Source organism: Melopsittacus undulatus, chromosome 13 (assembly GCF_012275295.1).
Source record: "Melopsittacus undulatus isolate bMelUnd1 chromosome 13, bMelUnd1.mat.Z, whole genome shotgun sequence".
Classification (NCBI taxonomy): domain Eukaryota; kingdom Metazoa; phylum Chordata; class Aves; order Psittaciformes; family Psittaculidae; genus Melopsittacus; species Melopsittacus undulatus.
This window is the reverse complement of record NC_047539.1, coordinates 5,976,710-6,002,243: the sequence shown is the minus strand read 5'-3', so window position 1 is coordinate 6,002,243 and position 25,534 is coordinate 5,976,710. Positions and strand designations below refer to the sequence as shown.

Sequence of the window (25,534 nt, the reverse complement as noted above, 5' to 3'; positions counted from 1 at the left end):
CGGAGGAAGGGCGGTGGCGCCCCCTAGCGTGTGGGAGGACTCTGGCGGGTTTCGCGTACCCCCCCCATCAGCATCCGAAACAAAGGAGAAGGAGGCGTGAAAAGCTCTTGTCTAGTATTTTATTAGATTTCGTTTCCAATATGCCTGTATTGGAAGATTTAGGAGACAAAAAAAGGCACAAACTCACATTTAAAGAAACAACGAGATTAACCTAACCCATCCTACAAAGTGTGTGTTGCCAAAGGAAAGAGCACGATGATGAACCCAGCAGAAACAGTGCAGTGGGGATGGACAAACCAGCCCGAGGCGAGGTACCAGGCTCCGGACCCCCAGTGTGGAGCAGAGAGGGGGTCCCCAACCAACCATCACCTTACAATGGACCAACAGCCCAGCAACAACCCCTCATGGAGCCGGCAGGTTGAGGGGTTCCTGCTGAAGCTGATGAAAGACACTCACCACGCATCAAGGTGGGAAGGTCGTGATAGGATTTGTCTATCCCGAGGCTGAGGGATGCTTCCACTTTGGATTTAACAGGAAGGACAGAAAGCAAAGGGACAGGGAAAGCTGGAAATATCCAGGCTGGACTTCCTGCTTCTTGGGTTTTTCCCCCATTTTTCCCCACTAATCAGGAAAGCTTTGTGGAAAAGCTCTCACTCTGAAATCAGAGGATCAGAAAGGGATTGCAGGGTGGAATGTTACAATCTGCTTCCACCGCGATTAGCGTCACTGGCTCGAAAGCCTCTTGGATAACAGGACCTGAAAGAACAAGCGTGCTGTGTTGTATTCCCAGGTTATCCTCAAGTGTAAGAATCCCTCGAGACGTAACAGACAAACAGGAACGGAAGTCAGTGCATGAATTCTCTGTTCAAAACACTCACAACTCCAAGAACTACAAGTGGGGCCTATGCTCCTGGAATACTGCAACAGCGAGAGGAGATGCCACGAAACCATCCTGGTCCCAAAGAGCCTCACGGATTAAAATGCGGGTCCTTTTTAAGGATTTGACATGAGATCTGTTTTATTTGTGCCTGGTGAGAGTGCTAAAAACCCCTCAGAGCCCACCCCTGCCCCACAAAGCCACCTGAGGTCACTGAGAGGAGCCTGCCAGAGTTACTGGTACAATTCAGAGCTTATTGCACTTTGACATGAGTAAGGCAAACAGAACAAACTAAAAGTAAAGGGATAAACTGCCCCTTCCCCCAGGAACCAAGCACCATCCTCTCCCCTCCAGAGCACACCTCGTCCTTCCCTCACTCCGAAAACACTTCGGATCCCTCACTGGGATCGTGTCAGGATCTCCTGCTTGCAGGAATGTGAAGAGCTGAAGGAGTCAACGCCACAAAGACTCCTCAAAGGTGGTGACAGAGCCACGACTGTGCTTGGCATTGGGTATTTCATGTTAGTGCCGCCAAAGACAGAAGTGGAAAGTAAAGTGATTGCTACTAGGAAAACATAAAGGATAAATCAAATATTGGGCCTTAGGCATAAGCAAGGAAATTGGGGTTTCTTCTCATATGTATTTAATAAAGCAGCATTTCTTTGATTCTGTTCTGCTTATTTGATTGTCTAAAGCTGATATCAACATAAAGGATAGTTACAATAAGTATTGGAAGTTCATTAAATAACAAGAGCTCTTTCCATTAACAGCGTCCTTTGTGATTTATAATAACCAACAGATACCCTAGAAAACAACTGCAGGTCTTTAAAAGTTGCTCTTTTTTATAGTAAGAAAGGAGATATTTTAGTCAGTCTTTCAATGGGAAGAATATTATTGCTGAGCAGAACCGCCAACCCAGGCATCTGGATGAACTCAGATACCAAGACTTTACTTGTACCCCAGCTTTTGCTACATCCCAATTTGTCTAGGAAATCACATTATTATTATTATTATTGAGCCAAAAATCGTTTTAGCTTTGTAAGTTATGGGAAGCTTTAGCAAATAAAGAACCAGGAAGAAGCTGCAACATGTGCCAAGCAACTTTCCATAATGATTATGTAGAAGTGACACACGCAGCTGAAGGGACACCAGAGCAACAGAGGCCAAAGGGACCACATGTCCCTAAAGTGGGACTCAACAGTTAAGTGCTGAAGGCCCAAGCACGGGGATGCTGCACGTAGCTTCTGCAGAGCCTTTAATTCATGTGTGCTAAGACAGAACAAAGTAATGCCGTGCAGAAGCCACGGATCACAATTCATCACAGACCAAGAACTATATCTGGCTACTCCTGATTATGTATTCGGATTACATGCCATTAAATTTCTTACCCTGGGAGCAAGGGTCAGAGCATAGCATTTTGTGGAATAGTTCTGCACTCTAAAATACTGACAGTTTCCCCTCTCCAAACAGACTGTGCAAAGAATGGTGAAGGGCTGGGCAGGAACAAAGGTGGCAGTTTATCCCACATGGAAAAAAAAACAACCCAAAAAACATAAAAAACAGGGGAAAAAATAATAATAAATCTAAGTCACCACATCACAAGACTATTTTAGCTAAAAATGTCACTTGGAAATCAAACAGGGCCACATGGAAATTGGTCTGAACACAATGAAAATAAAGGAGGGAGGAGCCGTAAATACAGCGATCTCTAAGTCACACGTCTCCAAGGAGCTGCCTCCTTTGTACACGTGCTAACGTTGGAGTGCTTAGTACCAGACGGTCTATTTGCTCACAATATTAAGGGGCATCTAGAATTAGCTATGGGAGATTTAAAATCGCCTGCCGGTTGGGTAGAGAAAGGCTTGATCCAGAGATGGTCCGTCAGTCAGTGTGGATTCCCTGGGCCTTCCTGACGACTGTCTTGCAAACTACAAGAGACAAGAGGAAATCATTTTAGAAGCACTTGGGAAGAGCAGCTGAACCTTCAGAAAGCAAATGTGGGGCACACTGTCAGCAGACAATGGCAACACACCACTGTATCACTATGCTTCAGCACTGATCCGGAGCAGAAGTTACAGCCCAGCCTAAAAGCTACAAACAGAAGTTGGGATGTAAATCATCTCACAGAGTCCAGAGGCTCTGATATAACAAAAAACTCACTTCTCTAAGAACTGAGCATGAACAAGGAGGGAGCTAAAAAACCTTTAAGTTGCATTAAATAAATGATGTGTATCTATCAGAAGACACTCCTCTGGACACCCCCTCACCTTGTGTTCCCCAGCACCAAACCACCAGCAGATACCAAGAGGACAAGCAGAGGTAAACAGAGTCCTTGATGGTGCTGTGGCTGTGCCTGATCCCACTCTTTCAAAGCATAGCTAGGATGGTGTTTTACTGCCCTGGAAAAGTTGAGTCTAGTGACTTGGATATCTCTACCTAAATGTGCAATCTCTTCTTTCTCCTGCCTTCTTAATTCCCTAATGCTATTTCTGTACAGTAGCTAAGAAAAAGTCACCAAACCCAAACCAATGACTCAATTTAACAGACTAAGGTTGAACAATCTCAGCACTGCTCACATGTTATCATCCAGCACACAGCCTAGAATGCATCCTGGGGACGTGGCCAACAAAGGCAAATTCATCCATGCTCTCCAGTGTGACAGTCCCTCCCATGCCAAGTTAACATACTCAGAAGGAAAGAGATGAAAACCAAACCAATAGCTTTAAAACTGTCATTGCTGCTTCTCCTGTGATATGCAAATGTTGCTCCAGGATTTTGTCCATTAGTAACTACTGTTAAACAATGCAAGAAATACATTCCAAGCATACCTGCAAAGGAATTCTCTATTTCCAGATCTATTCTAAGTATCTGCAGGTCCAGCTTACTCTTTTGGGCCTGACAAAAGTTCCTCTGCAAGTCATGGGAAGTAACGCATGCATTGCAAAAATGAGAACAGTGGTGAAGACTACAAAATGTTCTAACACATTTCTCTGACACTCTTCCCTCAGGCATTTCTTTAGGATAGCTCTGAAACAAGACACTAAAGTCACTCCTCAACCCAGCAGTGAAACAGGCTCACTAAAAGACCACAGCTAATACCAAGATTTGCCTGCCAGAAGCTATGAACAGGATAATTTCTTACCCAAATATGTGGGTTTTTTTCTCCTAAATAAAGCAACACAGAGGTTTATCAACCTCTTTTGATACCTACAGTGCACAGGAAGAAGTCATGTTAGTCATCTGCAGCCGACATTCCTTTCACCGGATCTTTTTCTCTCATCTGAAAGAAGAAACATTATTCCAGTGCTGATTCTCACATGATGTTATCTCAGGATTTACTGGTATGGAACAAATTGAGCTACTTCCTTTATGTAAGCATCTGAGCATCCCAAATCAGTGTTTGGGCACATGCACGTGCAGGGACCATTTGTGGTTACTAGGATCTGGGACCATTATCCAAAAGGCAGAGTGTACATGAAGCTAGAATGACAAATCCTGAGGCATGAAGGAAGAGAAGGGTGCAGTGCAGGACACAAATCACAGAACAATGTACTTCTTATTACTAAACACTGTTACATACCCCCAGTACCTGCTTATAGCACTTAAGAGCTAAAAATCCTTTTACTGAACTGGTTTTTGGAAATTAATAAGGACAAAAATGACCATTCAGCTTTGGGTAAAAGCTAATAGAAGATATTAAAGTAATAAAGGAATCATTGCCACTCATACTCTCATTACCTGTGGTTCAACACATTTACTGGCTCAACAACAAACAGAAGAAGTCCATAATGATTAGAAGGAGATGCCAGCACAAGAGTCATAGCCAATAATTCAAACCACAAGCAGCATGACCTAAATAGCAGGAGGACAATACACACTATGCTATGACAACACTGCAGTCTTTCCTCTCTCCACTGTACTGGATAGCAGCAGTGTCACGCCCAACCCACACCTGCCCTGCTTTTCCACTGACCTCATCCAGCTGTCTCTTGGTCTCCTCTTCCATCCTACGGATGTCCTCCATAGTGAGATCAACCCACTTATCCAGCCAGCAAAAGAGCTGCCGATGGAAGTTTGTGAAGAGACGCTTTTCTTGCTGCAAAAGGAGGAGGAGGGAGGAGTAAAACATACAAGGAGCTTACTCAGAGGGCAATTAATATGGATCTAACCGGATTGTATGATTGTCAGAGATGTGTACACTGAAGCACTGGCTCCCTCGCCCACCTTTCTGTGTCGCTGCCACAATTGGAAGCTGGAGCTAGCTCATTTGTATTTCTTTAACAGAGTATCTACAGCCTCAAATCCACAGAGAAATGCTTTTCTTTCTCCCCCAAGCCTAGACAGAGCATTGAAGGAATTAGTGAATGCTTTAGTAATTTCCTTTGATTTAACAGCAGTGTTCCGACTGAATCAAGCGCTTCAGGTTGGGTTTACTCAGAGCACAGTCGTTGGCCTGAAGGTGCAGTAAAAAGGAGGAACAGAATAGAAGTATTTCTTCAGATAACCCTTGCTAAAAACTGGAGGCTACCAAGCGTAAAGGGTTCGTATGCACTTATCCTGCTTTTTTTTTTTCTTTTACAGCAACCTAAAAACAAGCCTAAACTTGCTTTCCACACCCAAAATGCGCAGGAGCTACTTCAAGTTCGGAGCAATTTAATTCCATTTTATAGGAGATAAGCTAGACAAAATCATTACATTAGACAGGGGTACACAAAGCCTCTTGGAGAGATTGCATTAAGGACAGACACTTCAGCTTTACCAATTACGGTTTCACATCTGACAACCTGCTCTCAGCAAAAGCAGTTTGACTACTTTGACACAACCATGTAGCTGAAGAGACACTCAGGAGAAAAGGATACAAGACATTGCTTTGTTCAGGGCTTTTGTTACAAGCACTGGAAATCCTGCAGCAGCACAGTCATCCCCCTCAGGGTTCTCTTTAGGTTGTATCACCAGAGAATTGCTTTTGCAGAAGCAGCACTGTACTTCATCAATATTTAACCACTGAGCAGTCTCTGTGCTCTGAAGTCGTGGGCATTTTGTGAACATTGCACCTCCCAGTTCCCAGGCCCAGCATCCCGCTGCAGTTCATGGGTTAAGAACTCTGCTGCAGAAAAAGCTCCTTTCAGGACACCCATTACTCATGACTTTAAGTAATAAAGTTCCCACCATCTGCTTATTTTTTAACACAGGTTTTTCAAGCAGCAGAATAGGAGAGGAAAACATGACTGGAGCTGTAGCACTTCCCAGAAAGATCCTCAGCTGATCAGCACTGGGTAACTGAAGCTACAGGTATCTACCCACATCTTGCCCCTGACCAAAATAACCCTAGTACACATGCATCATCTCATCATCCACAAATCAACTATCAAATGACCCCATTTCTCAGTCTGATCTATCAAACACCACAGAACAGCCCGTTTACCTTTATCACCTTCTTACACTAGAGTGAAAATGGTTCAATAGCCAATTCAGAGAACAACCAAACTGAATCCAACTTTAACCCCTTGCAGTGTATCAGGCAGAGGCTTTGACTGTCTTGCCTGTGGTGACATGACTGGGTTTCAAGTTAGTATCACCAAGCAGAATACACTATTAGCAGAAGCTGAGGTGCCAGAGCAGGTGGGAGATGATGCCTCATTTCGACATCTCTCCCCATCAAAGAGCTCACTTACCTTCTGTATAAAGTTCTCGACTTTATTTTGCAGACCCCACCACTTGAACTTGACTGTTACCAGTTTGTAAGCACACATGTATGGACAATCTGTCTGTTTGCCCAGCTCCTTCTGCAAAGACACAGAGACATTCACATCAGGACTCAGGTCAAATGTCCCCAGGAAAGCAGCTCCTTCAGTCATAACCATGAATTGTTTCCACAATTCCTCATATTCATCTTGCATCCTTACACCTTAGCTGGTTTCTACTGTCTCATCTTTTTGCTCACCCCTTTTCAATGGTATTTAAGATCATAGTGAAAATCAATCCTAGTCTCTCCACAGATGGCCTTCCCTCCATTTTGTGGATGGATTATTCCTTCCTCTCCTCTATTCTTTCTTCCGCTGAATTAATGTCTTTCAGTATCTTCACTCTTAATGCCACAGCAACTTGGTTTCCTTAAAAATCTTCTGAAAAAGCCCCTCCCTAAAACCTTTGCCAACAGATGATATCATCCAAGTCATCTGCATCATTATCAAGCCTTAAAGGAAACTCCACAAGGTTTGCAAGATGGACTTCCCTGCTTCCTTTTACAGGAGCCACATCCACTCTTTACAACCTCAGCTTCCAGGTTGACCTGCTAGAGATCAGACTTCCACATTCATGGCTCCCCAGATCCCACTCAGGGTCCCTTTTAAAGACTGGCATCGTATTTGCTCTTCTAGAGATTCCAAGGATTTCAGTGAAAGGTTAAACACTGCTGCTCAGAACTCTGTTACTTCATCCCTGAATTCTCCTGGGTGAACCCTTGGGCTGAACACCAGACAGCCCTGGTGATTTCTTGGAACTCATTCTGTTTGTACCAAACTCTTCCATTTAACTCCAGAACGGATCACCAGCTGAGTCCTGCATTTCCTTCCACAGAAGTGAATCCCATGGTTTAGATATCTATCCCCAGTTCCAAGCCCCACTATCTATACTTCAGTCATGCAAGCTGATGCAGCTCCTGATCTCATCCAACACATACCTTCCAGTTGGGACCCAGAGGTCCACGTCCAGTTTTGACAGATTTAAATTTTGCTGGATCTTCTTCTGCCTTGTAATCCTATTGGATAGACACCAGAGATTAAACACAAATTATCCCACTCTTACCCAATTGCTCACCACCACAAAGGATTTATGTTTCTGGTGGGCAAAGACTAACCTCTAACTGCCTTCTCAAGAGCTACTGTTTTCAGACTTCAACATTAGGTCAGGCATTCTTCAAGGAAACATATTACTCCCCCCTGTGCTGTGTCCTAGACCGATATGAAGAAGTGGTAACAAACTGATATGACCTTTGTAAGGACTCCTTTGGGGTAAATCTATCAGAAGATGTGTAAACCTTCAGGATAGGTTTCCTATAACCACTCATTCTTTGGCAGCTAAATACTGCTGCTGCAGAAAATAGCTATGTTTTCTGGAGCTGTGATAGCTTGGGTTTTTCATAGCTCTACATCAGTATGATGCTCACATACTGCACACTAGGAGACAAGCACAGACAAGCTCATAGCACCACCAAAAAGAAAGAGGCATCAGTTATGCCCCCTATGAAGCATTCCCCTCTTGCATTTGGGGTATGTACTCTACTCATATCTCCAGTTTAATCAAAATGAAACCAAACTCAAATCATCATCAGTTTAGTGCCAAAATTGATCAATTTGTAGCACCTTCTTCACACGTCTTCTGCTCCAGGTGTATTTTCCTTGACCAGTACAGAAACATCCCTTAGTTTCTTACAGTAACTGTGGTGACTCTTAGAAACCAGGATTAGTTTCAAAAGGTCAGTTTCAAAAAGAAGGCAGTTTAAAAATGACCCTGTATGGAAAAGGCAGTGCCATTTCTTGCTATTCAAGCATTATAATCAGCTGCTGTGCTGTAGAACTACATACATAACACTGTTTTACAGACAGCATTAACACAGCTTTTAGAAGAGCTCTTCCTCTAGCTTGCTTAAACACACTTAAGGAACACTTTTCATCCTCTTTCCATCCTCTCATTTGTCCTGTTACCTGTGACCATCCCTGAGAACACAGTGTGGACATTATCTCTCTTTTAGCACAAGGCCTCCCACACTAGGGAGCTCTTACCCACCTACCATACCTTGGGAAGTACTTGACTCCGATCAGCAATGTCTATATAAATAGCTTCTACACTCTTCCATACATCTGGCTCCAGTTTATGAACCTGCAGTGAAAGCACAAGACTAACGTAAATAATTCCATCATTGAACAATCCCATTCTAAGATCATAAAACCCCAGATGGAGATGCAGACACCCAGTGTTCCCTGTCCACATACAGAGAGGACACTGTGGTAAACACACAGCCTTCTAGAGAAGCAGAGGTGCTCACACAGAGCAAGTGCTTGGGGGATGGTTTTGTGCAGCAGATATGAGAAGCCAACAGGAGAGAGTGCCTTAGTAGTGCAATAACACAGCAAACAGATAGCTCCACACAACAACTGTCTAATCTAGCACGGAAAACAGCACTGTGACATTAAAGAGATGAATAAAGCACACAACACAAGTACTTACATTCTCTTGTGTTCCAAGATCTGATATATGCCAGGTTTCGATTTTGATCAGGAAGTCATCCTTCATATACTCATTCTGTCATAAAAATAAAGCTTCCTGTTATTCTTTGGATATTTAACTCATCTTCCATTAGCTAGCTAAGCAGTAGGAAAATCAACTCCAAGACTTGTACTTGACTGGGGTTTGATTTAGGGAGCTTGAGAATTATCTGTAAACACATCATTGCTTTTAGCAAAATTGTTTGATCACTAAGTAGATAAGATCAAACAAACCCCAAGTCATTGACTTTCAAAACCAGAAGTTCCATTGCTTCAGCAAAACATTTGGGGTTTATAAGTAGCTTTCTCTTTAAAGGACAGTATCTGCCACTTCACTGAGAGTTTAGAAGGGGTAACATAAGTTAACCAGGCAGAAATTGTCTTTTCAAAGAGGTGACTGATCCAGCACCAAGTACGTATTTGTATACAACTCTTCCAATGGACAGTATTAAACTGATGTGTTGAGAGCTTTTGACACTGGAAAGGGAAGGGACAAGAAGCACAGTAAGCAAAACCACTTTCCATTTCTCATTATTACTGTGAGTAGAAAAGGACTTCCAAAGGTAACCCTATCCTCCCTCAAGGGAGCAGAAACAAAAGCACAAGCCAGTGAAATACTTGGCCTGTAAAAAGGAAATATCAAATTCAGAAGAAGGTTATTAAAAGGGACATAACTGTATGAGCTAACTTTCTCTGAATCCCTTATCTAGACAATGGTACGTTCCCATTTGTGAAGCTGAGCATTGCTGCAATCAAGATCTCTGTCCCTCATTGCAAACTGTTTGTGGCTGTGCCACAGTTGGTAAAGGGGGTTTAATCTACATCATCTTACAATGACAAAAGCTAAAGGGCCTTTAGCTCAAGATAAAGACCTTCTCCTATGCAGAACACTTCATTTCAGACATTACATATACTTCCATAGAGCATCAGTAAAATCAATACTTACTGTAATAACTGGTCCAAGAAACCAACACATGGAAAGAAAAAGATACAGTACTTTAGTGCAAAAAGAACATAGAGCAACCATTGCCCTCCTCCCACTACCAGCAAACCAGGGACAGCTTCAGCTTCCCAGAGGGCTACAAGTCACTAAAGCCCAGAGAACTTCACCCCCTTCTCCTCTGGAACTCCTCAGACTTGGAGAAACCCAGAGGAGCAGCAATTAATTATGTACTGTCCCTTCTGCTCCCTGGCCTCCAGCCAGCTGGATGGGAAGATGGAATAAGTATGTTCAGCTGAAGGGATATTACCAATCCTTTCTCAGCTTGCAGATAAGAAACCTCTCCACAGTTCTGAGGCAAGCACATGCTGGGTTTCAGGCCAGTGCAGACCTCATCACTGCTGCCCGCAGTAACCAGAGCCTCTGCATCTCTACTGCTCCTGGTAACCAAATTCCCTGGATAGTAAGGCTCAATTATTCAACACAGAAAAGCAATTTAAGATCCTGTAACAGTCAGCATCTGCTCTACCTGAGCCATCAGAGCACGTTACCAATTCTACTCGAGAATAAGGGTGTCTGAAGCTTTGCTGCTTTGTTCTGAAGTTTCACCAGGGCTTTACTACGAAGGAATTCTGGTTTAAGGACACTATTACAACTTGTGAGTTTCCAACCCAACATCATGCAGACAGAACCACCCCATATCACCTACCATGTGCATCCAGCTACCTTAATTCCCTGCTGCTGGGCCTTGGAGTCACCTAAACCTTTAACAATTTGAAATGTGCTTTTTACAGCAATTTAAAGGAAGAAAGCTTCATTATTTAGCCTGATGTGTTGGGGTGGAGGGAGAGAACAAGCAGAGCTGAGGCTCACCTTTAAAAGGCTGAATTTCATCTCAAAGAACACTTCATTATTCCTCTAAGAAAGAGGGTTGTTTTCCTGCTAGTCCTACCAAAACCCAATAGTAATCATAAGCCAGAGTGTTCCCACCTTCCTATGTCTCTGTGCCATGACTATGCAGCTGCAACAGGTCCCTTCACCTTGTAATCTCTGTGGGGAAGACACCTCATTTGCAAAGCAAACAAATGAATCCCTTTAGAAATGCCTATTAAAACTCAGATGCTCAGCTTTTTACAAACCAGGGCCTGCACTGAGGCACTGCAGCAGCAACTCCTACACTCTTCAGCTGCAGTTCTAACTCCTCAATTGCCTGACATTTGGCCACGGGCCATGCTGACACTCAGCAGAGCAGAGCACACTTTCAATTGCTTTTCTACCAACATATAAGAAACATTAATATTTAAGTCAGACCGCAGAAAGAGAACCAAGAACACTCCTTGGCACCAGCCCACAGTTCTATTAGGCAGCCTTCATTTCTACTGGAGAAGTTGTAAATGCATATGACAACAGTCTCATTTACAGTTCATGCTCTCAAAGGCGCTAAGCAAGGATTCCATTCACAGCACAGAAAAAACCCATACTACAGCACATGTGTGCAGAATTACAGGGAGGTATAAGCTAGGCATTTAAATTCCCTCAACCTGAGGTACTGATCATAGAACAGTTTGGGTTGGAAAGGACCTGAAGATCATCCAATTCCAACCCTGCTGCCATGGATCACATTAGATCATGTCACCCAAGACTCCGTCCAACCTGGCCTTGAATACTGCCCTTCTTTGATAATGGTATATGATATGTGTATTAAAGTAATGATTGAGCTTTCCAGAGGAGGTATAAGGAAATGTAAGAAGGATGATCTCATCTACTTAAAAAATATGTACCATGAGGCACAATCAACTACAAATATGGCTTTATTCAAGTTTAAAAGGCTCTGTATAGTAGCTGATGTGCTGATGTGCTCCAGAGAGCAGCACGCTAATTCACCTTGGTCCAGCAGGGCAGAGGCACAAGTACCACTAACTCCTACACAGCCAAATCAGGTTTAGCTCTTGCTGCATCCCTGGCTCTTAGATTTCAAACTCTGGCACGGTTCTCAGCCCTCTCACTACTTGGTGTAAGCCAGCCTGACATGATCAAAGATTCACATGAGGCCATCCAAGTCTTCTCACATAGGACCAAAATACCCAAAGTAAAACGATAATGCACAAGCAGCCTACACCACACACGGGTTCCTCCCTCCTGCCCAGTGCTAACAAGTGAAGGTTGCAGCAACTTTTTGGAGCTTTTCTTGATTCATGTCAGGCTGGCAGATTCTCTAAACAGATTTGTCAGCCTCCGCAGAAAAACTGCCTTCTGCTCCAGCCCCCACAAACCAGCACTTTATCTCATCTCATAGCAGTGTTTATTACAGTTGAGGATTTCTTTTGTTGGCTGTTGTTAGCATTTCTAGCATAGCAAAACCAGAAATGTCTTTGACTGTGCTGGAAAGTCTTGTACTTGATTTTAGTATCACTTTTAAGTAGAGTTTTAGCAGTGTTTAACTGAAGGATACGCAGCTAAGAGTGACAACACAAGCTAACCTTATACCTTTGTTTCAGAGAAGAGGAGGAAGAGATAGGTAAAGCATTACATCTAACAAAACCCATTAGAGTCAACTTAGCTAGATATATTTCTACAACTTAAAGCATTAATGAAAGAACTATTTGTGTTTAAAGCAGTTCACTGTACTTAACATGGGAATAAACCAGACATCTATTGGCTAATCTAAGTAACATGCAACAAGGAAACAGCATAAAAATGGGAAAGCCCATGGCAGGGGGGCTGGAACTAGATGATCTTAAGGTTCTTTCCAATCCTATCTATTCTATGATGCTATGAATTAATGTTGTTTCAGCATCTTGCATTATATGGTACATTAAAACCTTACTCTGCAGTTGATGATAAATTTTGTATTTGAAATAGCCTTTCCACTATGCTGCTGCTGAAGTAACGTTATCCTCCCCCACCGTGAAGCTTTTTCCTTCTTTTAAAAGACTTCATTTAAAATTCTCTCAAGTAAATGGCTGAAAAAATACATTTTTTCTCTCTCCAGTTTCAAGGCCAGTTGGGATTTTTAAGTTTACAGTTCCCATAGCAACAATGCCACTACCAAATGGCAGCAAATGCATCCTTCAGATACACAAACAGCATAAGGCACAGCCAGAAACACTACGTGAGTTTGGAGGCAAAGTCAAATTTGTAGTTCCTACAGCAACAAAGACCAAAAAAACAATAGTGGTTAAACATAGAAAGGTTTGGGGTGGAAAGGACCTTAAGATCATCAAGTTCCAACCCCCTCCATCATGGCTGGTAACTTCTGTGAGGGTTCAGTGTAACACATCTGTTCCTTCAGTAGGACTAACATCTGTTTCTTGGTATGTCCTTTCCCATTGTCATTCAACAGCAGCACATGAGACAAGGACATTTCTTTTAAGTCCACAGCACTGTATTTTGCTTCTCCTGACCACAGAAAGGGCTTAGAAAACAGAAATCCAAGATTTAAGAGCTGAAACAGCTTCTATATTGGTTGTCTCCTTCCTTATCCCCTCCTACCCTCTCCTCCACCCCCAAAACCCCAATAAGCCAGCAATGCACAGTCCTTCCCCACGCACTCACCGGTTCTGCAGTAGGGATAAGCATTCCATGCTTTTTCATGTATATTCAGAGCTCCTTCAGGGGCCAGCATTCTCACAAATGTTGGCACCTTGCTGCAGAATTTGGGAACAGGAAGAAAGGCATTGATAAGAACTACATGTAATAGGCGCATCAGTGATGCCCAGTTCCAGCTGTACCAGTGCCAGCTGCTGTTATACTCCTGTCCTCCCTCAATGTCTTTTAGCTGTCACATAATCCATGTTTTACAGTCACTGCAGCCCTATTGTATTTTCCTTCCTTGAGGTTCCTGCCTCAAGAGCCTTTCCCGATTCCAGGAATGAAGTGTTTTCATACCTCTGTAAGTGGTAGATCTTGTGTGTGTACTGCCCACGCTCCCCATCTCTCTCGTAGGGTTCGTTCACCAGGACCTCCACTCCTTCACCTCCACCAGTTTCATTTTTGCTGGCTTCTGCCACAGAATACAGCTGTCCCACTTGATACTAAAGAAGTGAGAGACACGTTATTGTGAAAGCTGTAATTTAGCTGAAGTAATAATTTTACCAGAAGCAGCCAAGGATAAATTTATCATCTGGGGAGAAGGCAGAGAAAGGGACATCCACTTGTGTGTCCAGATAAGAAGCTCTCTCAATTTCATCTTGATATAATGGTAGTTAGGAGGAAAGCACTGTCAATAGAAGAGTTACCTTTAACCCTTCAATCCCAAGCTCCAAATCAACACAACTTCAGGAGAAAGTGAAACAGATTAAAGGCGTGTAGGGGCACCATTTAAACACAGATGACCTCGGGCATACTGTACAAAAATCCATTGTTTTCCACTCTTTTTGGCACACGTTAGCATCGATTGTTCAGCTCAAATGGAGAATAACGCACTGCCAGTCCTAAGTTAAAAAGCAGTAAGTACTTTACCCAGGAGAGCCCCACAGAACTTCACATGAAGTTCCTTTGACAATATGGTAGGGGGAAAGCAAGTGCAGGAGGGAGACAGAACATAAAGGGTACTTGCACCACCTTTTAAATGCTTTGACAAACATACTTGTTAGATGTGCACCACTTAGGAGCACAGCAGAGTTAAAGATGAGCATCCTCTGAGTGCAGTTGAAAACAACAAAGTAAGAAGCTTGAAGTAAGGAGGGTATCTGCACCCAGGAGTTTTCCAATTAAATGTTGCTACATCTTAAGGCTGAATAGACTGAAGTTACCCTTCTCAGCCTCTACTATAAGGCCTACTACCACAGCAGCATGTTTAAACATCTCTTGCCAAACCTGACACTATGATCAGATCTGGTCATTTCCCCCAGTGAACACCCTCTCTTCAAACTCTGTTCTGTTAGGTCCTCTACAACCAACCCTTTTCTTGCTTCCCAACTGCCTTTATCCACCCCTAAATGCTGTTTTACCCCCACATAACCAAACCCATTCTGAAAGCTTTATCTAATGAAATAACAAAAAAAAAACCCAGATGAGCAGCTGATCCATGCTGGCACTGCTCCCCCTCTTATTTTTGGGTTGGGTTGGGGTTTTTCTGTATGGGACTTCCTCTTAAACCACGAGCATTAAATCACTAACAGGGAGAGCACAGAATTTCAACATTCCATAAAACTCTTACCAAAAGATCATTTTTCACTCACTGGGCAGCAACATTTCACTCCAGCTACCTGACACTACACCATCTCTTTCATTAGAAGCATGCCCAAATGTTTCATAGGGAAGAGGAAAAACTACGAACATGAGCAAAAGAGAACATTCTCTTCCATAGAAGATGTGAAGACTAAAACACTCTTGCCTCTGGCAGCAGAAAAAGGGGATGCAAAGCTCAAAAGAAACATGATCAAATGAAGAAAATTCATGCAGGTGTCTTTGAGGTGAAGTTAGATGAGCAGACATGGTTTGAGGATGAAGAAGTTAAACAGTAAGTCAAAAGGAAGTGTTCCGACTTAACAGCATTAAGTCTTCACAGCTGAAAGTGAGCAAGACAGCAACCGTTGCCAAAGGCAGTACAGAGGCAGTCTGGAAGGGTAATGTACAAAGTGTTAGGCATCAGAAGTGCAGTGATATAAAACCCCCACCAAACCCTCCAAAAACCTCCAAATCATAACTACAAAGCAATGGAACACTGCTTAGGCCTTCTTCCTTTTCCCCAGCATAGGATCAGGAATAGCACCTAGCACTCCATACACTGAAATCCAGGCTGGAAAAGTGTTAGCTCAGAGCTAACAGCCCTGAAATACATCTCTGGCTGCTTCATCTGCAGCAAGGAAGGAAGATTTCTACAGTGGTTAAGTGTTGTTGACAGAGCACCCAAAATAACAACAGTAGCCAAGCTCTGAGGTTTTGTACCACCTGGTGCTCACCAAACCCAAGGAAACATTTATTCCTAGTGGAAGAGTAATAGATGGGAAGCCAAAGCAGTAAGACTTGAGGACAGGACATCAAGCATCCCAGGCCACTTTTGAGCTAGGAGCAACAGCTCTGCTGGACCTACCCAGAGGGTACTGGGCCAGGTTATACAGGCTCTCCTCACTTGGCTAGAAGGTTCCTGCAGTCTCCAACAGATTGGGTTTCAGTCTGGAGTCGGCAATACAACTCTCTGCCTTTTGACATTTCATACATAACACTGCAGATGACCCATATGAAGCAGAACACTCACCTCCCTCCAAACCAGCAAAACATAAGAGCTGGGAAATCTTAGGAGCAAGTTGATTTAGTGGAGTAAGAGCCACATGGACACTCAGAGAAGAGTTCATGAGTTTGGCAGCTACAGTATCAAAGGGGAGGACTGAAGTCTCAGGACAGGTATCAAGGGCACAAACTCATTTCTCTTAGGAACAGCCATTTGTTCCTGCTCCCTTTTAAACACATGGGTCAAAGTTCAGGCACTAAGAGGATAAGCCCTCTGGTTTAGCATCTTCACCATTTAATCTTCCCTGTTATTTCTGATCCTTTAATCACATTGATAAAAGGAGGGAAAAGCACAAATAAAACTATCCCAATGAACAAATCCTACAGCATCTGCCTGCAAAAGTTAACAGGAAAAACATATTCAGTGTCACGGACCTATTCTTGCAGACCTGAGAGCTCAGAATCACCTTCTCTTCTACAAGAAGTTATCCAGATCAAGAGGATCTGTCTCATAACACCTTATACAGCTGACAGCACATCTTCATTACATCAAATTTCTTTCAAAAGGCCTAATCTCTATGTAACCATCTTCAAAACCAGTCATTTCCCAGAAAGCAGCTTTGAACACAATTAATAAATAAGAGCCCTTTGTGTTTGGCAAGCTCCTTCCCATGTGAAAGGAACAAAGAGGCAGCACAGAATGTGTACACACAGCTCTAATCCATACCAGCATTTCCAAGTGGCAGCTGGCAAGACACCCACACAGCCACTCAAGACCGCGCTCTCCAAGCTGGCACCGTGCAACGTGATGTTGGTCAGGGTACAAAAGTAAAGGTTAGCCCCTAAGATACAACAAGGTGTTTTCCTTCCTTCTCCTTGCAGTGTGACAATGTACAAACCAACAGAGGAGTGCAGCTTGCAGCCTGCACTTAAACAGGGCCATGTTTTGGCAGAGTTTCCCAGCAGAAGACAGTCTGCTACAGTCTAACTCCTACATCCTAGCCTTCAAGTTTTAGTCATCACTAGGGCTTCTCTTCCACTGTTTTGTTCCCATCTTAGCACTGGCTTGGCTAACCAGTCAGCACTGATCTCTTCATTAAGTTCAAAGCCTTCCTGGTCACTAGTTTTCTCTTGAATTCCTTACTAGTGATTAAGCCCCATTTGCTAGGGGTGAAGGGACTGAACACACAATCCCTGGCGTATCAACAGAACACCACAGCAGACTCCATCAGCCCTATTACAATGCCTCAAAGTCATAATTAATTTCATTCCCTGTGTTACACATTGGGATCAGACTTTTGGCAGCAATTTGCATGCAGAAGGCGTGAGCTCTTCAGTATTGCAAGCAAAAATTGCCCATATTAAAGGGAAATCAGAAGCCTTCTTGCTAGCCAGAGATGCTTAATGAGCAGCTAACATGGTCAAGAGCCACAAGAAGTCCCCAGAGCCCTATTTAAGAGGAAATCCTTGAAAGCAATGAAGTTTAAACAGCTGTTTTGTAGTACAAGACAGCAATGCAGCCACCAAGTGATGTACAGATGTGTCAGCATCTTTCCACACAGGAAGGGGGATGAAGCAATCCACAAACCCAAAGCAGGAGTCATCCTTTGAGTCAATATGGAAATAACCTTTCTGCTTAAGCATACCTTTCAGATTACCGCATCACATAAGTACTTATGCAAAGCTAAGTGAACCTTAGAGCTCTTCCCACTTCCTTCAGGAGCTGGTTCCTGGAATTCTGGCGTATCACAAGAGAACCACCAGACCTTGAAGAGGGGCATCACGCAGGGAACATATGGGCAACGCATACTTTTGGAGATAAAGTCTGATCAAGTTGGCACATATTAAAATGTTCTCTTTAGTATTTTTGTTCCTTCTCTCCTAATGATGTTTATTTACTCATCACTTCACAGACTTTTCAGGTTACTCAACTCTCTGGAACAACTCTGATCCAGAGGAGAGGAATACACCTCCTGAAAGAGAGACCCCAGGGCATCCACAGACAAGGAGGTTGCTATACAAACAGATTTACATACCGCCCAATCCCTCAGTTCTCCACACAGGCAGCCTACACACAAGGCTCAAACATGCCTGGCACTGAACAGCCAGCCAGGGAGGGAAAAGAACACAGCAATGGACTCACTTTAACTGGATGAAGGTTAATCCTAGTATCAGAGGACTTGGAAAAACCCTGTGCTGGGTTCCATCCAGTCTAACTCCCTCAAAGACACAATCTGTATACTGATGCTATGACTTTGTCTTTACATGGCTTGATACCTAGGAGGCATATCAGCAGGAGGCAGGGCTCCTGTTATTCAGGCTAAGGTCTTCTGCTTATTGAGCTCTGGAGTACCTTACCATTTACTCACAGCTTTTTCTAACTTGCAAGTCTGCATCCTTTGCTTGCTTGATAAAGCTTATGATGTTAGTCCTTTCTTTGTCAAGGACTTCCCCCCACAAGCAGCACTCAAGCACAGTAAAAGAGCCAAACAAACCTGTTAATACTGCTTGAAACAGATTGATGCAGAAAGCCTGTAAACTGCAGGTAAGGAGTAAGCAACAGACTTGTAGCATTAACAGCCTCATTCCTGCACCAGCATAGAACACTGATCTAAACCCATCCTCTGATCAGAGGTCTAGGCTTTCTGTCAGCATGTGATGCCTGTCATAGCAGACTGATCCACAGGAACAAGGAATTCAGCTTTAATATAGTTTTTCTATCACTAGCCAGCCTCATGGTTGCAGAAATACACTGTGTTCTGTCAAAAGAGCAGCAAAAGGGACATGCTTAAAACCATGCTGCCACAATCCAGCTCACCACTGTCTGTGCCACAGTAGCTGCTATAGTCAGAGGGAAAGAAAAATGAACAAGAGTGCTGTTATCACAGCTCTCCCTGAGAGTCAGAACAAGCCCTTGATCAGAACTCAGACCTCAGGCTTACAGCCAAGGATCACAAGAAGAAAAACAATACATCTGGAAGAAGGAATCTCCTACAGAAGTGCTATGGACTCCACAACTCAGTCATTTAAATTTCTCATCTCCATTGCTAGTGTGAACATTCAGAAATGCAAAACATTTATATGGTCAAATTCTCTGCAAGAGTGGTGCTCAGTGCATGAGGGAGGAAAGGCAAGCTGCAGCTCTCAGAGAGAACAGCAGGGAATCAGCCACAGACACTGCACAGCCATTCACCATGTCCGTTATAAACCACATTTATTGTCTCAATTACAGCTTTACCTAGACAAAAAGACAGTTTTCTTTCTGTAAGACCTATAAAAGTCTTAAACAGTCCTAGGAAAAATATACACAAGCTTTCCTTAGCTAAACCAGCCTCACAAATCAGAAGAAGTTGTTGGTCTTTGTCTAAAAGTTTAAAACAAAAGACTTCCAGCAAAACACAGTTTAAAGGGTAACATAAATTTGTACTAAAGCTTCCTCTTTGTGTTAAAAACATAGAAGAACAATAGTATTAATCAAAAGGAAGCTGCTCTTTATAACAGTCTGAGAAATCAAGATATGAAATCGACACATCTGAAAGTACTTTATAGGAGAGAGAACCAGTACCCTCAGGCTCAAAGAAATTCAATTCTTTGGTCAAAATGATGGTGAGTGAATAACAACACACGGGGGTCCTGAAGACAGTTATATCCTTCTCGTGCATCTTCCAGTCTTTGTTCATACAGACTGCTTTGATCACAAGTTTATTTACAGTCCTAAAAGAAGGAAGCAAGAAGAAAAGGGCTTACCTCCTCCACAGACACAGGCAGGATAACACGGCTGAAAAGGGAACACAGAAACAGCAGGTTAACAAATACCCCTGCAGCTGCAACATTTACATGATACATTCCTCACAGCAAAGGCTGCACAGCTCTGTCCCTGCAATACTCCAGCATCCGCCCAGTGCTGGCATCCCCAGAGTTTACTCTTTAGTCCCAAGATTATACAATAGCCTCAAAGAGAATCAAGACATAATATAGTATAATTGCAATCCTATATTAAACCTGTGCAGTGTTCACAGACCCTTGCTGGTAATAGCAGCCTAGAAGTCTACACAGCATCAAAACAGTTTTGTGTGCCTTCTCACAACATCCTTTCAAGTCACATCTTATTTCTTATCAAGCTGTTATAGAGCACTGCTATGTGCTTCAGCAGTTTTGCAGAGATCTGTGACAGTCACAAGCCATTTGCTTCCATGTCCTATCCAGTAGAAAACAGAACTAAATAGAGAACCCTATGGAAGGCTTTCTCAGAGCTGACTGCAAAGGAAGGTGTTGCCTCTCTATAGATGAGTCACATTTATTCACATTGTGGTTTCCCAAATGCCTCTTGGAAGCAACTGACTGGACAAGAGGGCAAAGACTGCCTGAAGCCACACTGAGATTTTTGGAAAAAGGCAAGAATAAAACTCAATTTAAAGCTGCTAAAAATGCAGGTTAAGGAGGTTAAGGCCTTTAAAAATACTATTTATATATATATATGGTCTCCAAAACTAGATTTGCATTTGACCTCTGTTCTGAGTAACAATGATGTTGAAACAAGGAACCAAAGTGTGACACAGATATGACACAGATATGGCTACCAGTGGTGGAAGAATTCCAAGTTCTTTGGGAATTAGTCTCAGAGATATGGGGCTATAAGGGGATCAGGAAAAAGTCCTCTGCATTAATAAACTGATTCTTAAAAAGCAATACTGGTGAAAATAGGCATTTTTTCCCTTCACTAGAGGAAAGATGCTGTAAGAACAAACTGCAAGAGGGGCAAAATCTGCAGATTGTGCAAGATTCCTTGTGACACTGAGAACTGCAGATGTTTGGTGGCAATAAAAGCAGAATCATGCATTATACACACTGGTTTTCCCCAAACACATGGGGTTAATAAACCCTAGATTAGGTGTCACCAACAAATATCTTGGTGTCCTGATGGAAGAGCACCTGGAAACATCAGTTCACTGGTAGTTCAAAAGCAAACCTGACATCAGAAATGGGAACACCACATATACATGCCAAAAAAAGGACAGTTATGTCACTATAATCTCTCATGCATCAACATCTTGAATATTGCCCACAGTTCTGGTCACCTCACCTTGATTATGATACAAGACACAGAACATATGAAGGAAGGCAAAAAAGATGATTGGGTTAATAGATGGTAGAGCATTAAAGAGTCATGAATGGTGGGAAAACAGTGAATGGAGAAGGAAGAATGACTTCATCTTACAGCAGAAGAAATTAATAGAAACCATCAGGCAACAAATTTAAGACCAGTGAAGTGTATTTCTTCCCATTATGAGTACCTAAGCTGCAGGATTCCTTGCCAAACACAAGAAGTATAAGCAATTTTAAGATGGGATTTGCTCAATTCATGGAAGTCCTTATGTCACTTACTGATACGATATACTGAACAATCCTTCTACTCACTATTTATATATTGTTTCCTAAAAATACCTGCTAGAAGACAAGATGGAAGAGGGCCTTTGATCCACTTCACTACGGTATTCCTTACATAGGGAACAAAGAAAAGAAAATGGATTTCTACAGGTAGACCATGCCATCAAGCATGACATTAGTTTAGTTAATGGGTGTAAAATGATTGATGTAAGGTAATAAAATTGCATTTCTGGAAGACAGTAGATCTGCATATTATCTTAAAGGGGTCAATGTTCATGAACAGAGAAACAAAAACACAGGGAAGATAAATAGTTTACAATTCGTTTAGCCTAGCAAACCAAGAGTGCAGGGGATGACTAACACTTATAGGTAGCCAAACAATAAAGGAAGAGGAGGGAAGACTACTCAAGAGGATGGATCCAGAAGAAAGGGAACAAAGACTCCCAACCTGGGGACAGAACTAGATCAACATATCAGAAATTATATGATGTGGTTGGCCTGAAGGTGGTGGAGAACATTTAACATCCCTCCTAGATTAAAATCTGCCTCAAATGACAGCAAAGGGAAGTACAGCTGCAGAGGAGGTCAGTGTCATTATCGTCACTTCACAGGAAAGGGAAGTCAGTCTTTACACTCTGATCCTCCTCAAGGTCTTCTGTTGTAACTGAAATCACAATAAGGAGAACAAGCAGCATCTACAAACCCTGGAACTACAACAAAATCTAAACCCAATCAATGAACAAAACTCATGCAGCTTATCTGCAGCATGGACAGGTAGAAATGAAAGATGCCTGGTAAGACATCAGATGAAAACGTTAAAAGCTATCTCTGCATAAACATCAGTACAAGAAAAGATGATACAGATTGACAGACAATAAAAGATTTGACATCAGGTCTTTGTTATATTGCTCTATTTCTGTAACATCTCCTACAATACCTATGGAGCACATCATAAAATCCATTTGATTTCGTAGGGAGGATGTGACAAGTGGTCTCAGAGGTGGAAGAATGATCTGCTCAGATGGCATGCAGCTACAGCTCACTTATATTTTTACCATCTACATTAAGGTACCCATATGCAGTCTTGGGGAAACCTGAACTAATCCAACAACAGCAGCAAAGTCCTTCAGCTAGACAGATCACACCAAAAAGAGCGGGTTTTACATGTTTTTAACAACTGCTTCCTGGAACATGAGATCTAGTAAAAAAGCCATCTAAAATAGCATGTAAAATGGGCAACTTCCACATACAACATCAAGAAGATTTATATCAGAACCAATACAGTGGCATAACTCAATGTGCAACTGTTACAACCAGTCGGGAACCCCAAGAAGTCAAAAATAAATGCTCATTTTTGAAGTACAGCAGCAACCTTGAGTGTCCTTAAAGTCACATATGTCTTAATAAAGGCACAAAGAAGGGAAGAAAACAAACAGGACAATATAACTAATGACAAGACTTTAAAAGCATGGTGACCCTTTTGAAAACAGAAATGGAAGTTTGTAAAAATAAAGCAAAATCAAGGAATTCTGTTTCTGTAACCTTTAATCTGATAATTTGCACTTCACAGTTTGGCTCTGGAACAGGCAGTGTGAAAGCCAGGTAGGTATGTTGATTTGCTGAGATAAATAATATCACCAAATGACTTGTGGAAGTGATGCTCATCCAAATGAGCTTTTGATACTCCCAGAAATCTGAAGATTCAAAGTATGTTTGCTCCTGTCTTCATGAGATGCCCTGTAGGGAGCTTATCTCACTGGCAAGTGAGCTTTACTGCAGTACAGGGCAGGAGACTGCAAGCAGAAGCATAGAAAAGATATATGAATGCAAACAGAAATAAACCAGAGGAGTATTATAATAGGAAAACTTATATTAATCAACTAAATTCATAGGAAAACCTCAACAAAACAGATGTTATACAAGCAAGTTAATTACCTTTTCATGCAACTGAAACACTTAGCCCTGGTGTCTGCCTGCTGTCCAGTTTAACACTGCAGAAGGTAACTGTGTAGGGTACAAAGACCAGCTCTGCTGCTGCTCTTAAAATCTACACCCCTATTGTTGACTAAAAATAGAAAGAGTTTAAGGATTGGTAGGAAAAGAAGAAGTTAATCAAGTTTGAAGATAACTACAAGGCTCAGTACAACCCTCAATGTAGTTCTACCATTTAAACCTACACCACGGTCCATGATCTGGCGAAGAAATTGCTATAAAGAGGACACCAAGAAGACCTGAAAACCCATTCAACCATCAGGATCACAGCTATGTTCTGTGAGGGGAAAAAAAGAGGAAAGCAAAACATAGAATGCACTTAAGAATGCACTTAAGTTAACCTTAAGAATTCAGGACAGAAATATGTGCAGGACTATGCAGAGCTGAGGCCACAGAGCCAAAGTGCACAGGTCCAAAGCAGTACACCACGTTAACAAGGATGAACCAAAGATTGCACAGAGCAATGCGACCAGCAGTTACACTCCCCCACAACAGATCCTCCAGCCTGTTTTCCACCCCATGGCGAGGCAGAACAACCGCAGCAGCCTCAGGGATAGCAAAGAACTCCAAGGTGAGGTTTCCACACCGAAAAAAGCCACGTTGGAGCTATCTTATTTCTGGCACATTCACCCTTATTGGAGGCTCTCGTTAGAAATCACACAGCTAAAGGAAACGAGGGGGGTCAGAACCCGCCTGGCCACTTCCCCCTGTGACAAGAAGAAGGGCGCAAGATGCCGCTGCCTCGCACAGCACCCACCGTGCACCAATCCCACCCGGGGTACGAGCCCAGCAAGGCCCTTCGCACCATCAGCCCCCCCTCCACAGAACACCGAGACCCCCCCTCATTGCGAAGGGCCGGGATGCCACGGGGGGCACGGCCGTGCACCGGAGCTCCGCCGCAGCGATGCGCAGAGACGGCGGCGGGGGGGGGGGGGAAGCCGGAGGCCCCTTCCCCGCCGTGACCTTCACTCCCGGCCGCACCGGCACCGCGGCCCTCACGCAGCGCTCCCCCCCCCCCCGCTTCCCTGCCTCCTTCCCCGGCGCTCGGGCCGCAGCGCAAGGCCAGGCCGGGCCGGGCCGGTCCCCGCGGCAGGCCCGGTGAGCGGGGGGCAGCGGGTGGTGAAGGGGACCGGGGTGAAGGCAGGAGCTCCCCACACTCACTATTCCTTGATGAGCACCATGGCGGAGCCGCAACGGGCCGGCCCCGCTGGAGGTGACGGGAGCCTGCGGGCCGCTCCGCTGGGCTGGACCGGACCGCGCCGCACCGGGACGGGGCGGACGGGGGGGGGGTGAGGGAAGGGGGGAGCCTGAGGCGGCGAGAGGAGAGGCGGGGCGTTACTGCGGCAACGGCTGCGTCACGGCGCCACGCAAGCGTGCTTACGTCACGGCGTGCGCGGGTGGGGGGGGGGGGGGTGTTTACCTCAGGAGAGGGGTGGGGGAGCGGAGCTGTCGTCCATGAAGCACACACGGGTTGGAGGCCACGGGCTGAGGCGCTTCGTGTGGAAGGGCTGGCAGATGAGTTAGTTATTAACGGGCACAGCGAGGGGTGAGTCAGGGCTACAGTCAGAGGGGGGTAAATTGAGCTCCGGAGTCGTCAGTAGAGGAAGGGCATGGATCTCTTCAAAGGACAGTAAAAATGGAGCGCTTCTCTGTGAGGGTGGGAGTTGGGGGTGTTCAGCTGAGGAGATCTTACAGAGGCATGGGATGATTTGAGTTGAAGGGACCTTAAAGCTCATCCAGCCCCAACCCCTGCCACAGGCAGGGACACCTTCATTGGAGCAGGTTGCTCCAAGCCCCTGTGTCCAACCTGGCCTTGAGCACTGCCAGGGATGGGGCAGCCACAGCTTCTCTGGGTACCCTGTGCCAGCGCCTCAGCACCCTCACAATGATTAATTT

At 43.8% G+C, this 25,534-nt stretch overlaps 1 protein-coding gene across 2 annotated transcripts; it reads right to left on the bottom strand.

The window, feature by feature from the left end:
- Nucleotides 1-105: 105 nt before the first annotated feature.
- PITPNA (phosphatidylinositol transfer protein alpha) lies at nt 106-24,932 on the bottom strand. 2 transcript variants are annotated; one of them, XM_005154359.3, is made up of 12 exons: nt 24,800-24,932; nt 20,006-20,036; nt 13,973-14,118; nt 13,640-13,731; nt 10,091-10,098; nt 9,107-9,181; nt 8,675-8,758; nt 7,560-7,637; nt 6,553-6,663; nt 4,851-4,973; nt 4,089-4,157; nt 106-2,805 (listed from the first exon to the last, which is right to left on the bottom strand). In XM_005154359.3, exons 1-11 carry the CDS (start codon nt 24,817-24,819, stop codon nt 4,110-4,112), a joined length of 816 nt encoding a protein of 271 aa, XP_005154416.1. In that variant the 5' UTR covers nt 24,820-24,932; the 3' UTR covers nt 106-2,805; nt 4,089-4,109. The 2 variants fall into 2 exon arrangements, with proteins under 2 accessions (XP_005154416.1, XP_030909515.1); XM_031053655.2 differs by lacking the exon at nt 24,800-24,932 and adding an exon at nt 23,582-23,671.
- Between the last annotated feature and the right edge of the window lie 602 nt (nt 24,933-25,534).